Source organism: Macaca thibetana, chromosome 6 (assembly GCF_024542745.1).
Source record: "Macaca thibetana thibetana isolate TM-01 chromosome 6, ASM2454274v1, whole genome shotgun sequence".
NCBI classification, from domain to species: Eukaryota; Metazoa; Chordata; class Mammalia; order Primates; family Cercopithecidae; genus Macaca; species Macaca thibetana.
The window spans coordinates 118,441,119-118,455,375 of record NC_065583.1 but is presented as its reverse complement, the minus strand read 5'-3'; the positions used below and the strand labels follow the sequence as shown (position 1 = coordinate 118,455,375).

The following is a 14,257-nucleotide window of genomic DNA, read 5'->3' as shown; positions in this document are numbered from 1 at the left end:
TATGTGTTCATGTGTGAGAACTTTGTCCCTTCAGTGTTTCTCTACTGAGTCTTTTGGACCTACTATAAGATCTAAGTGCAGATAGTGCCACATCAGTATGATGTAGACAAGAGGAATTCTTTCTTCCACATCTTGGCAGTGCATTATAAGAGCAGTTCTTCAACTTTCTGGTATCACTCTTAATAATGGAAGTGCCCATAGTGCTTTTGCTTATGAGAATTATATCTAATGATATTTACTATGTTTGAAATTAAAAAGGAAAACAAAATTATACATTGAAATAACAGTAACTCACAACATAAACAATATATCTTTATTAAAAAATCTGCAGTTCTCAAAACAAAAATATTTTAGTGAACAGGGTGACACTGTTTTATATTTTTGCAAGCCTATTTAATGTCTGTCTTAAAAGAAGAGAGCTGGACTTTGCTGTCTGTCTCTATGTTCAGTTTTTAATGATACTGGAATGTGATACCATTACATTACACATTGCATACTAATGTGATACTGGAAAACTAAACATACATTCATGAAGAAGATTTTAAATGGCTAATAATGTCTAGATATAAGTATTTTTTAAAATATTGATCTTGTGGGCCCTCTCAAAGAGACTTAGGAACCTCTTGGGGGGATCCTAGGACCATACTTTGAGAATCATTGCATTATAACATTTTAGAATCCTTTACGGTTACCAAAAAAGATTCTCCCCTAATACTTTCTAGTTTCTCTCTATATGAAAGTAACACTCTTTCACAAAATTAACTATTTGTGAGTTGACAGAACTTAATAGGAAAATGGGGAAAGAGCTGAGTTGAGTAAAGGTATAAGTAACTCTTTGAAATATTTTGGTTTTGCCATCAAATAGCAGTGATTCCTCTAGTATTGTCTGACTGACTTAATAACTGAGACATTCTCAGTGATCCCTCTCATTTTCCAAGCCATCTCCACAGGCTAGACCCCTCCTCCCCTCAAGATTCCAGTAGCTTAGAAAAAGAAAGTGTTATGGGTGAAAGGGAATGTGTCCGACACCCCTCCCCTGTTTCTCCAGCTGGGAAGGGAAGGAAAGGGAAATAAAATTTAATGAGCACTTTTACTATGTGCCAGGTGCTTTACATATGTTATTTCATTTTAATTCCCCAAACAACCCTAGGAGGTATTTCTAGCCACATTTTGCACACAAATAAAGCAAGATTCAGAGAGGTTAAATATTTAATATAAGATACATAGCATTTAAGTGGCAGAACCTGATCCAAACCAAAGTCTGTTCCCAAGGACTACACAACACTATGCCTTGGTTTGTGCTTCGTTTTTCTTCAGTTCGTGCAGATTAAGAATGTGGATTCTAACATTTTATTGGGTTCTGTGACAGCATGATGATAAAACAGTTTGACTGTTCTGTGAAGCTCTTGTGGAATTAACTGTCTTTCACTGATTATGTTTTATAAAGTCAAATAAATATTTTAAGAAAAGGTTTGCATAATTTCAGTTTTAGTTCTACAGTTAATTATCCGTGTTTTTCCATGGAGTGCAGGATTGTCCCTTTTGTATGCTCAATTCTGTTATATAGAACAGCTAACTATCCCAGAGGAAGATTCTGCATTTGCAGCCCTAAAACAGCCGGTCATCATAGTTTGTCAAAACTCCAGAAAGGCAAAAATCAGTTCTCAGGAACATTGTTTTGTCTTGAAACAAAACCTAAGAGGTAAGACCAGCTGGGGGGTGTCTTACAGCCTTATTGGGATTATTGAGGGAGGAACAGTGTCCTTGTTTGTCCTGTGGGTTCTCTCGTATGATTTAGGATCCGCAGAGAATGAGTTGGTAGAATTTCAAAGAAGGTTTCTCAAATTGGAGAGGCCAAAATACACCACTATACAATCCTGAAGTAGTCTTGGTCGAATTCCTGCATATTGACTGAGTCATTGTATTGCGTAGTCTTACAAAGTAATATACCAGCGGCCCTTTATGTGTATGTGTATAATTTTCCTGTATTTAAAGTAAAACCTCTCTCCTTTAACATGCTCACCTAAAGGTAAGGGGAGCCACCCCTAGCCCTGCCAAACAAAACAAAACAATAGGCCTCAGAGCATTAAATAGCTGCCACAAAGCTAGTCAAATTAAAGATGCCATTACCTGAGGACAAAGAAGTTTCTATAAAGTTAGCAGTATAGGAGAGGAGTCATCCTGGTAGCTGATGGTGGAGAAAGGTAACAAAAAGAGCCTACTTTAAAAATACTGGCATCTGCAGTTGTCTGTTGGAGTTCTTCCCCATTCAGTAACACCCTAAATGGTCACCTGATTGGGGGGCAGAGTAGAATTTATGACATTTAGAAATACTTTTGCCAAAAATGGTTGGATTTTTTGGGCATTTGCAAGATAATCTAGAATTACTTGGAAAATGAACATTCATAAAACACCTTAATCTTTGATGATCTCAGAATATTAAGTGTTATGCTATAAGACATGTATATGTTTATTTGTGCTTTCACATTTCTCTTGGATTTAAATTGTTTTGGAGGTCACAATATTTTATTGTTTGCTTTTTAAAACACTTTACAAGAATAGTAAATTTTAAGTAACAAAACTGTATAATATGTGGGATTCTCTTCTGCATAATTGTGTGATGTCAAGATTCAATATACTTCTTTTCTGACTTGTACTGTATAACTCATGTGAATAAAGCAGGTCATTTTTGTAGAAACTATTTGAGGGCCTCATCAGTTTTTATAAGGCTTTTTTTTTTTTTTAGGCAGAGTCTCCCTCTGTCACCCAGGCTGGAGTGCAGTGGCGCGATCTTGGCTCACTGCAAGCTCCGCCTCGCGGGTTCACGCCATTCTCCTGCCTCAGCCCCCGCCCCCCCACCCCCAAGTAGCTGGGACTACAGGCGCCTGCCACCACACCTGGCTAATTTTTTGTATTTTTAGTAGAAACGGAGTTTTCAGCATGTTAGCCAGGATGGTCTCGATCTCCTGACCTCGTGATCCGCCCGCCTTGGCCTCCCAAAGTGCTGGGATTACAGGCATGAGCCACCGTGCCTGGCCAAGGCCTTTTCTTTGATAGTTAAATCAGTCTTTTTTGAAGCATCTGTTATGTTATCTCTGGGTAGACTCTTTAAGTACTAACTGGTTTAACTCTTGGATCCTTAATTGTCTTGGCTTTGCCTGTGATTAGAATCGTTCTCCATCTTCAAGGCGTGGGGATGGGGAAAATGTTATCTCCAATATCACTTTTGCAGAGAGACAAAGACACTGAGTTGGTTGGTGAAGAGAAATGTGACAGTGTTAAGTGGGAAGAGACTGATTTTATAAATGGTCAGTTTTCCTATTAACTGGTTTGCCTGTGCAAGTACATATATGACAGGTGGAAAACAAGAGTTTGCCTTGAACTAAATGCACAGAATGTGCTTGGGAACTTTCCAGACTCTCTCTTATGATCCCTTGGTAATTTTCTTGTCTTGATCTGTGCCTGTCCCAAGAATTTTTAATTATTGTGGGTTTATATTACATCTGCATATATTACAGCAAGGCCGCCCTCGTTATTCATTTTTGAGATTTGCTGGAGTGTTTACTTTTTCATGTGACTTTTTCTTTATGGGAACATAGATATTTAAAAATTTTAGAATATTTACTATGTACCCTTTCTTTAATTGTGGTTTTTCAGAAAAAGTTGTTGATTAAAAGACATAAAGGAGACTGGAATATCCATTCTGAAACAAAATATTTGTGGAAGAAAACCAAAGATTATTATATGACAATTCTCAAAATTTCTTATTGTGAAGCAGTAATAGTGACTTGTTTTTAGGGAATGCTCTTTTTTCATTGGTGCATTTGATAAAGATTATTGCAACACCTTTCTCATTTTACTAAATGTTGCTGAGAATGATCAAGGTGAAATTATATTACCTCTGAAAGATTTCTTAGGAGTAGCATTTCTTTCAACTGTCTGACCTGGGTGGACTCTGCGGGGGAGGACAGTAAGCGGGGTTCAGATGTCCTGTGTGTAAACCCTTACCATTGTCTGGCCGTCATTCTTGAATTTTACCTCTGCAGCTCCATGTGCACCACCCCTTCCGGAGTCCCCACATGGTAGCAATCCTTTTCTTTGTGAATGAAGGGGAACTGGAAGAAACAGTGGCCAGCTAGATGAATTTTATTAAAGTAGCATCAATAGAGGAAGGCTGGGAAAGAGCCCAGGGCTTCACTGTGTAGCATTCAAGTTTCAGGCACCTGAAATCCTGAGGTCAGTCTGAGTCGTGGAGGTTCCCAAAACTATATTCTTCTTACTCCCTTCAGGCTTATCCTTGGCCACTGTTTATGGCTTTGAGAGAGAGAGAGGTTGGGATTGAATGGATGCTCCCCCTTACCATCCACCCCAATTTAGGACAGCCTTCCTATGCAATATAGGGAAAGAGAGCATGGAGAAGTTGTCCTCTGGCCAAGCCGGTCAGGACTGCCTGGTGGGCGGTGGTGGTAGAAGGCAGTAAGCTGTAGCTAGTGCTGTCCAAGGGGAAATGGCCACCGAGGCTGGGTGAATGCCTCATGTGTGGATCGTTATAGGCAGCAAAACGGCCATTGGTCATGGAGCTCATAGAGCAGGGGTCCCCCAACCCTGGGCCGTGGCCCAGTACCGGTGGACTTAGATTCTCATAGGAGTGCAAACACTATTGGGAATTGGACATGTGAGGGATCTAGGTTGCATGCTCCTTATTAGAATCTAATGCCTGATGATCTGAGGTGGAACAGTAGAAGTTTCATCCTGAAACCATCCCCTTCCCCCATCCATGGAAAATTATCTAATTGTCTTCCACAAAACTGGTCCCTGGTGCCAAAAAGGTTGGGGACCACTGTCATAGAGGATTTCTGTGTGGGTGTAAGTTTAAGGTATAAGGCCTCTTAAGGCTTTTTCCACCTTGGTAATTTTGTACCGTGTGTGTGTGTGTGTGTGTGTGTGTGTGTGCGCCCATGTGTGTAATAACCATACATCTGTATAGCTTTACTCTGTATGTGACATGGAAGAGAATCATCATTATGAGTTACTTAGGTGGTAGTGTATATGAGATTTGGTGGGCCCTGCAATTCTATAAGCAGTTGCTGCTCATAAACATTGCTGTATTGGGATATACGTTATGCATGTTACAGAAAGGATTATTAAATTTAAAAATTTCTCTCGTCAAAGTTTGTGAAAGGGACCCCCTTAGAGTTGCAATATTGGTTGGTTGGGGCCAGCTAGTGGCTGCCTAGAATAAAGGTGGGGAGAGTTTGTTTTTGAGAAGAAAGCTGAGCTGACTGACTCGACTCTAAAACAGGAGTAGAAAAAAGAAGAAAACCACTGATCCCACTGATCCTAGGGGATTATTGTCTTGTATACCCCGATTCAGAGTAGAGTAATGATGGCCTCTGAGTGCTGTAATCTAACCACTTCCTATAGGTATGATGGTAATGTACGGCAATATATGTTTTCATATGGTTGTATAAAATACTTCAGCATATCTGTTGAATACCTTTTTTTTTTTTTAACCTGTAAGGTGCTGGTGCTAGTAGTGGTTAGTGGCCTGAATGTTTTTACTTGAATATAAAGGCTGTCATATTTTTTTCTTGCTGCTGTCAAGTCCCACACATTTCAAAGAATTAGAGCATTTCATGGCATCTGAATGCAGAAGCTAAACCCTCCCTTTCTTTCTTTCACCCTCAAGGTTTCCACTTGAGCGGCACAGTGACAGAACCTGCAATACAATCGGAGCCAGAAACTGTTTGCAACGTGGCCATCAGCTTTGATCGTTGCAAGATTACCTCAGTGACCTGCAGCTGTGGAAACAAGGACATATTTTATTGTGCCCATGTTGTGGCACTGTCTTTATACCGCATCCGCAAGCCAGATCAGGTCAAACTGCATCTTCCCATTTCAGAGACTCTCTTTCAAATGAATAGAGACCAACTGCAAAAGTTTGTACAGTATTTGATCACAGTGCACCACACAGAAGTTTTGCCAACTGCTCAAAAATTAGCAGATGAAATTCTTTCCCAAAATTCAGAAATCAACCAAGTTCATGGTGAGTATAGACATTGACTCTTTAAATGTCCTCTCTGGATCCTTTTTCACTTATAAATTCAATTATTCTGCATAAAAATGAATTAAATGTAAAATAGGTCATCAGCATTGCTCTTAGTTGGTCAAAAGAGATTTTTACATTTGTATTCTAAAACATTTCTTTTGAAGTGTTTTGTGTTAGGTGCCAAGCCTTTTGTGCTCAGAAAAATCATACGTGTTAAAGCTTGGTTCTTATACTTCCTTTATATTTAGTCACATTTCATCAAGTACTAGATATTAGTTATGCAGAGCACTTATTTAATTCACCCTTGTCAATACACTGACTTGTGCCTATTGTGAATTTTTTCATTTTCTTTTAAAATTTATTTTCCAGTGCAGGAAAGTTTCTGATCAGTTGCCTCATATTAGGAAAATAAATTGTTTTTAGAAAAACATTAGAGCTTGTTTAGAGAGAATTTGGAATGTGAATATTTTGTATAAGAAAATACAAAAAGGTTTCTTTTAAATCTTTTATACATTGAACATGTTTTCTCATTTATTTGTAAACACATTTATCGAGTGTTTATTTTATGCAGTGCAAATATGTCAACTTACAAGAATATATACGTGCAACTTTTCAGAAATATACCTACCGCTTATTTCCTAGAGTACATTAATATAAGATAAATAATGTTGTCAAAACATAGGTTGCTTGTATTTTTAAAACATTTGGACATAATTTTAAAAATATTTAAAAATGTTGAAAAAAGTAATGCAGTTTTGACTAAACAGCTCTGGGACCTAACGTTGTTACATTTCTTTATTTATATTGATTTGAAATCTAGGACTAGTCTCTCAACCCTATTCTTTTAGGTTTTCTTTAGTGGGTTAGTTGATACAGCAAATAAAAATGTTTCAAAAAAGCAGTTTGAGGTCCTTTTTTGTAAACTTTAAAAATTATGAGATATAAAAATGTAGAAAAGTACATATAATATGAATGTGCAGATTAACAAAGTGAACTATCACCCAGGTTAAGAAATAGATGGCTCTTAGCACTTGAGAGGGCCCCAAGTACCCCCTTTCAGTCACAAGTTCCTTTCTCTTCCCCTTGGTAACCACTACCTAGTTTTAAAGTTATCACTTCCTTTGCAGTTTGTGTTTTGTTGTTTTTGACATCATTAAACATTGATTTAGTTTTATCTGTTTTTAAACTTTGTATAAATGGAATAATACAGTATGATTCTTGTATTACCTGACTTCTTTCACTCAGAATCATGTTAAGATTTACCCATATTTTTTCACATACCTGTAATTTATTCATCTGGTGAAGCACTGTCTAGTAGAAATATAACATGAACCTTCCCATAGAAATAGAATATTAACCACATGCATAGTTTTAAATATTTTAATAGCCACATTTTAAGAAGTGAAAAAGAAACAAGTAAAATTAATTTTGGTAGTATGTTTTCTTTCGCTCAGTATATCTAAAATATCGATCCAATGCATATCATAATATTCATAAATGTTCAAGAAAAATGTTATTTTACTTTTTTTCATGTTAAGTCTGTGAAATCTGGTTTCTGTTACACACCTCACAACATAGCTCGAAACACTGGTAGCTACACTGCAAGTGCTCAGTAGCCACATGTGGCTAGTGGCTGCCACGTTGGACAGCACAGCTCTAGAGTCTTCTGAGTATGAGAATACTACTATTTATTTGTCTGTGTTCACTTTTGATAGGCCTAGTTTTGAAAGGAGCTGCTGTGAACATTCTTTTACAAGTCTCCTGGTGCTGCGAGATACTTCTAGCGTGGTTTCTCTGTCAGAGGAAATCCACATAGTTGTATTTCTTCTAGTATTCCCCATATCAGGCTCAGCTTTACTAAAGTAGCCATCATAAGGTGTGTAAAGCGTTTGACTTGGTAGAGTCTGCCAATGTTAAATAACAGGAGTGTAAACAATGCTGCCACAGAAGTACCTTCAGCCCTTCAAAAGCGCATGTATTCAAGGACTTTTTCAAGTAGGCTTCTGCTCTGTCATATCATCTGCCTCAAATCTTGCTGCCTTGTGAAAATTCAGGCCAGCTAACGGTCATCCCAGAGATTTCTCTGTTTGTGGCTTCTTACTAAATTGTACATTGGAAGTGGAGAACAGAATATACTGTTTCTTCAAACTTTTATGCATTCTCTCCTTTCCCTCCTTTTTTCCTTAGGTCATGTAATCCGCTAGGATCACTTTGTTCTCTTGAGCTTTAGTAAAACCGAAAGCCTCCATCAGTAATGAGTTGCTTGTTCTGCATTTCTCTTGCTTGTTTTGAAGGATAGTAGCCCCTAAAGTTTCTTATCGGAAAGATTTTTCAGTCTGTGTTGAAATAATGGAACTAATGAAACAATGTAAACTAAAGTTGGATGAGATAATGTGTTCACATGATGTAGTTCTTTCATAGTTTCTAAAATAGGAAAGCCTATCAAGGATAGATTGCAGGTTACCTTTAGAGTCAATATGATTTCCTAGTAACTTGTGTATAGGAACAGCTTCTCCAGAGCAGTGAATTTGAGCAATTTATCCCGCCAGCTTTCTCTTCACTTAATTTATCATCAAATTTGCTCTCAGCCTGGAAATGGACCAATTACATGAGCTGCCTTCCTGCCTTCCATTCTAGTTTGACAAGTGGTAAAAAAGAAGAGAGGTAGGAAGCAAGCCATGGTGACCTTAAGTGATGAAATGGGAAATCTGCTCCCTAGAGGGTCTTATTTTAATTGTTAATGACTTAATAGGGGGTGGGATTAAAAATGTTTTACAAAAAAAAAAAAAAAATGTTTTGCAGTTACTTGACAACATGATCCCACCTGCCTATAAAGATCTGTATGTAAGGCACTCTCTTTTAAGAAATCTGTTTCTAAAGCAGTACTTTCTTGCATGGTTTTGTGGATACACTTTTTCTTTGAGACAAAAGTCTTGAACATGAATATTGGGAGGATTTAATTTTTCTCTGAGGAAAAGCATCACTTTTACCTCACATAAATAAAAGAGTTAAGATATGATTTAGACTTGATTAGTAGGCATCATAAAGACAAGGTTTAGCTTGTCCAAATCTTTTTTGGAAGAAAGGCATATTATATATAATTTATGAGTAAATACAAAATATGTTGTTAACAGTAGGTTTTTCCCCTTTTCCTTGTGAACTTAACCTAGTAGTTGTTCTTAGTAGTTGTTTTTCTTATTATTTTACAATATTTTATTTTTTAAAGGTTTATTCTGGGGAATTAAAGTTTTTCAAGCCTATTTCACACACATTGTTCTTCACAATTTCCTTGTGAGCAATATTCTTGCAATTTTTATAATTGCAGTAGTTTGTAGATAAAGAAATCAAGGAGAATGAGTTTAGTGACTTATCCAAGGTCACAGATTCAGTGAAAGTTGTTGGAATATAATTTGTCATCATAATAGTTCAGTCCTTGTCAGTAGACCATTTTACATTTCAATATGTTTTCATAAAATTTCCCACATAATTTTAATTAGATTATAAAATTAACCACTACATGCTAAAAGAGGCTGTAAGATAGTTCATGTTAATGGCCCACCAAGGAGATTGCCAGTTGTAGTTCTGTATTTTTAAAGCAAAATTGTTTGCTCTTGGTTTTATAATCTAATAAAACTTTCTAGTGTCCATATTTTTAAAAAAGAAGCTGGTGTCTTTGCTAAGTACTTTTCTAGAGACTTACAGATTTTCAAGTGCTAACCCCACTCTTGTAGTTAATTAACTTGGTCTTTTCTGTCCTTTATGCTTCCTATTAAAGGAGATGTATTGTAGATTGGTAAACTGTGGTGTAGGGACAGAACACTGAACTTGAAATCTAGAGGCCTAGAATCCAGTATTGTCTCTACTACATATTACCTGTGTGACCTTGGATGGGACCCATTTTTTCTCGTACTTAAAATGCTCATAATCTTCTCTATCAGTGTTGGGATAATTTTAATCATATGATGGATAATTATAAAAAAGATAACTGACCTTACTTCACATTGGGGTATCCACAAGTATTCATAGTTAAGAAGAGAGAAGCCGGTAAAGGGATGGATAGTACTATAATTGGAGGTCAGATTGCTTTCCCCTGACTTTCTGGCACATATTTCCTCCTCTTTTATTTTCTCTCCTACGGCTTTTCTTACACTAATCTTCTTATGGGCTAGCCTGTACTGGGCAAATTACCACAAGGAAGGACAGTCTGAGGGGAAACTGGCCTTGACTGCAACCGAGAATAGAGGAAAAAAGGAAAGGATCATTTCAGTGGCCCTTTTATTCCCATGGCCTGGACTAATCCTGAAAGTAGCCCAGACTTACCCCTCACTTCCCTGTCATGTGCCCAGAGATGCCATCTCAGCTAGCCAAATGTAGAAGGCATTTATTCACATATTGGATGAGGATTGACATATGACATCTAAGATCTCTTCCGCTCTGTGTCTTTGCTGGTGGTTATCTACAAAGGCATAGGAGGAACCTAGGCTCTGTACTGCAAAGGTGTACCTTCTGTAGCTTCACCCAGGCGTGCATTCATGTGTTGTTCTTCCATTTCAATTTGTTTGAGCATGGTTCTTACACAACCAAGACCAAGAATTCCATTCATGTCTGCCTGTCCTGCTTAACCTTGCCTCTGAATGCCTTTGTGTCCTGGCCACGTTGTATATCAGTCTATTCAGACTATCCCAGGTATTAGCAAACAAACAAGCAAATCTATTCAGCAGTCCCATCTTCATTGCATAGCTCTTCATTTTCATTTGATTGTGAGCTTTATCAGGCTGAAACTGTGGCCTGTGTATCCTGATAGCTTCTGTAAGCACAATACTTAAGACGTAATAAGGACTCATATCTGTTAAGCAAAAAGTATGACTGTCATTTTTCATTCTGTTTTGTTCTTAGTAGGAAGTGGGTATTTATTCTTTAAAGACATGTACACTTTTATGTTCCAAATCTACCAGTGAGTGACAGCTGGAGTCATCTGATGGAGGCCTCATGTCACATTTTCCTTCCTTTTATTTCCCTGTGGATGGTTGTGTTTATTGTAATTGGGCTTGCCTTAGCAACCAGTTTTTGCAGGTATCCTAGGGAGGTAATTTGATTGTTAGTATCATACCCTTTCTGTTGTATAATAGAACATTCTGGTGTTGACAGTTGGTAAAACAAAGGTATGGTCTCCTGATGGTCTGTATAATTAGCAAATATATTCTGTAGGAGATAGTTCAAGTCGCTTTCACTATACCATCTTTAAAGTGCAGTAGAGTGAAACTTAAAGAAAATTTATAAAAGAAGAATTCATGTAGTAGTATTGAACTATCTAAAAAGGCAAGTCCTCATTTTTTTCCCCATTCCCAAAAGCTCCCTTAGTCTCCAAAACCACCCTTATTCTCACAAGGCAGGCACTGTGGAAAGCATGGTTCATATTCTGAGACATTTTTCCTCATGAACACACATGTGCAGACATGTGCACACATATATATGAAGTTTTAAAATAAAGAATTCAGAAAATAGTCTTCAGTTTTTTTCTCTTAATATGTCATGAATATCTTATGTTAGTACTCTTATTATGTAGTTCTGTTTTAATTGTAGTACAGTATTTGTAGTATGGATATATTTAGCTTTTAACTCACTGAATGACTTTGAGGAGGTTGTTTGCATTTTTCCCTGTATATACACTGTTGCTGTGACCATCTTTATGTGTGAATGTGTGTGTGTGTATGTGTGAATTTGTATAGATGTAATAGATTCTTAGTAGTAGAAATGCCAGAATAAATGATATATGCATTTTGAATTTTGTAAGTACTGCTGAACTTCCCTTCAAAAATTACTAGTTTTACCCTTAAGTTGTAAGTAAAACTTGATGTTTCTATAAGGATGTTTTTAGGCTGGGCTTGGTGGCTTATTATGCCTGTAATCCTGGGACTTTGGGAGGCTAAGGTGAGTGGATCAGTTGAGCTCAGGAGTTCAAGACCAGCCTGGCCAACATGGTGAAACCCTGTCTCTAGTAAAAATACAAAAATTAGCTGGGCATGGCAGCGTGCGCCTGTAATCCCAACTACTTGGGAGGCTGAGGCAGGAGAACCACTTGAACTTGGGAGGCGGAGATTGTACTGAGCCGAGATCACACCACTGCCTTTCAGCCTGGGTGACAGGGCGGGACTCTGTCTCAAAAAAAAAAAAAAAAAGTGTTTTAAAAAAACGGATAAAATCTATGATGTACAGGTGATCCCTTTTTTTTTTCTTAATATGAAAAGTTTTTGCATTTCACTTTATTGCCAAAGAAGAAGTCTTTGAACTTATGTCTCTTAATTAGGAGGAATTAAAAATCTCTAGCCCACGAGGAATTTGTTGGGGAATGCAAAAACAGCCAGGTTACTTTTCCCAATACCCTTCATCCTCTCTTCGCCTCCACATCTTGCCTTCCCTCACACTCTTTGGTCATCTCTGACACCATCCCAACCCTCATAATTTAAAAAAGATTGCTGCCAGCTGTGATCAGTTTCCTTGCCCATCCCTCTCTCATTGAGCTGGCCTCCGATCTCTCCCGTTTAGCTAGAAGAGCTTATCATTCCCATCTCCCCCACAGTGGCATTTCTCATACCTCCCACTGTAAAACTATTCAGAGTGTTTAAGAGTTCCAGCTTTGAAGTTGGGCAACTTAAGTTAGAATACTGGCCCTTTGCTTTCCAGCTTTGTTACCAAGGGGCAAGTAACTGAATCTCTTCAGGCCTCGGTTTTCTTGGTTGTCAAATGTGGACAATGAAGACTGCCCATTTTATAAGATCAGGATGGTCAAGGAGTAAAAGTGAGCTGCTATTACCGTCATCATTGTGATGTGGCAGTTGATAGGAGTCCTCAAGGGCAGTGGTAAATATTTAAGGAAAATATTTGTGAACCAGTTTTTTTTTAAAGTCTTTTAAAAATAATTGGAGTCAACTATTCTTAAAGCCTGAAAACATAGTAGATCTCTTTTAATAAATCTGAAGAGTTGAATTATGTAAAAATAAGACTTCCTGAGAACTTTGCATTTAAATATCTTTATTTGTGTACTGAGTAATCATTAATACATTTATTAGATAAGTAATGGAAAATAACGTACCTGAAAAGCACTCTGGGTTTATACTCTGCAGTTTTTAATGAGCATTAGAGAATGTACAAATACTTTATTGCTTTTTTCCATATAAAATACATGATTATTTCTGTACATGAATACCTATACTATTGAACTGCTGAAGTAAATTAAATGATAATAAGAGATGAATAATAAAATCAGAAGAGAGGAAAATAATAGAGGAGGGGCCATAAACCCTGACAGGTCTATTTGAGTTCCCTGAGATATATGCTGATGGCAGTGCTGCTTATTTACTTCCTTGGCATTTAGCTGAAAGGAAGGTGGCTTGTTGGGGGAGCAGAACCTGGTGCACATCAGGCCTTCCTGTGTCATTAGCCTCCACAATCAGGAAAATGGCTTGTCCTCTGACAGCTCCTGGAGAGGACACCACACTATTTTATGGCAGTAGAATTACGTGGAGTGACCATAGAGGATGGAAGGTGATGAAAGATCTGGCTGTTTCAACTATAACAAAATTGTAAATTGGAATAAAGGCATTAGTACCCCTTTGAAAGGAGACTTTAATTCAGGATAAAACTTAAATCTTTTCTAAAGATCTAAAGAGTGTGTTTATTGAGTGTTATCATCTTTCAGAGGTCTTCTAGTTCTCTCTTCTCTGCTGTAAAGAAAGAAATTTTTTTGAGTCTGAGTCACTAAAGTTTGTTGTCTTGCCTTTTCCCTCTCGATGCCAATGGTTGATGTCAGATTTTGCCTGTAAGACAGATTGACCAAGACCTTTGTAAGCCACCGACTTAATGTTTCCTAGCTTTAACAGCAAACCCTAAAACTGTAGGAGATGGCCTTCTTCTCTAGGTCCCCAAAAGAGGCTGAATTAATCACCTCTGAAGTGTAGACATTGCTGCCTAAATTCTGCCTGGATAGGCTGAATTTGACGAATTAATTTTAACAAACAGGGACACTGCTACATAAATATAAATGTAAAAGCATTATTTGGAAAACGGTGTTACTGTGGCAGTTGGGTCACAGTTAAGACGAAGATGTTAACTTTGTTTTGTTTCGTTTTGTTTTGTTTTTTGAGACGGAGTCTTGCTCTGTGCCCCAGGCTGGAGTGCAGTGGCGGGATCTCGGCTCACTGCAAGCTC

At 37.6% G+C, this 14,257-nt stretch overlaps 1 protein-coding gene across 1 annotated transcript in view; it reads left to right on the top strand.

Annotated features, from left to right (window-relative positions):
• ZSWIM6 (zinc finger SWIM-type containing 6) overlaps window positions 1–14,257 on the top strand; it is a 215,275-nt gene that overhangs the window by 133,318 nt on the left and 67,700 nt on the right. Inside the window, 1 exon segment of the mRNA XM_050793723.1 lies at window positions 5,690–6,046. Within this exon segment, the coding sequence (XP_050649680.1) occupies window positions 5,690–6,046 (357 nt within the window).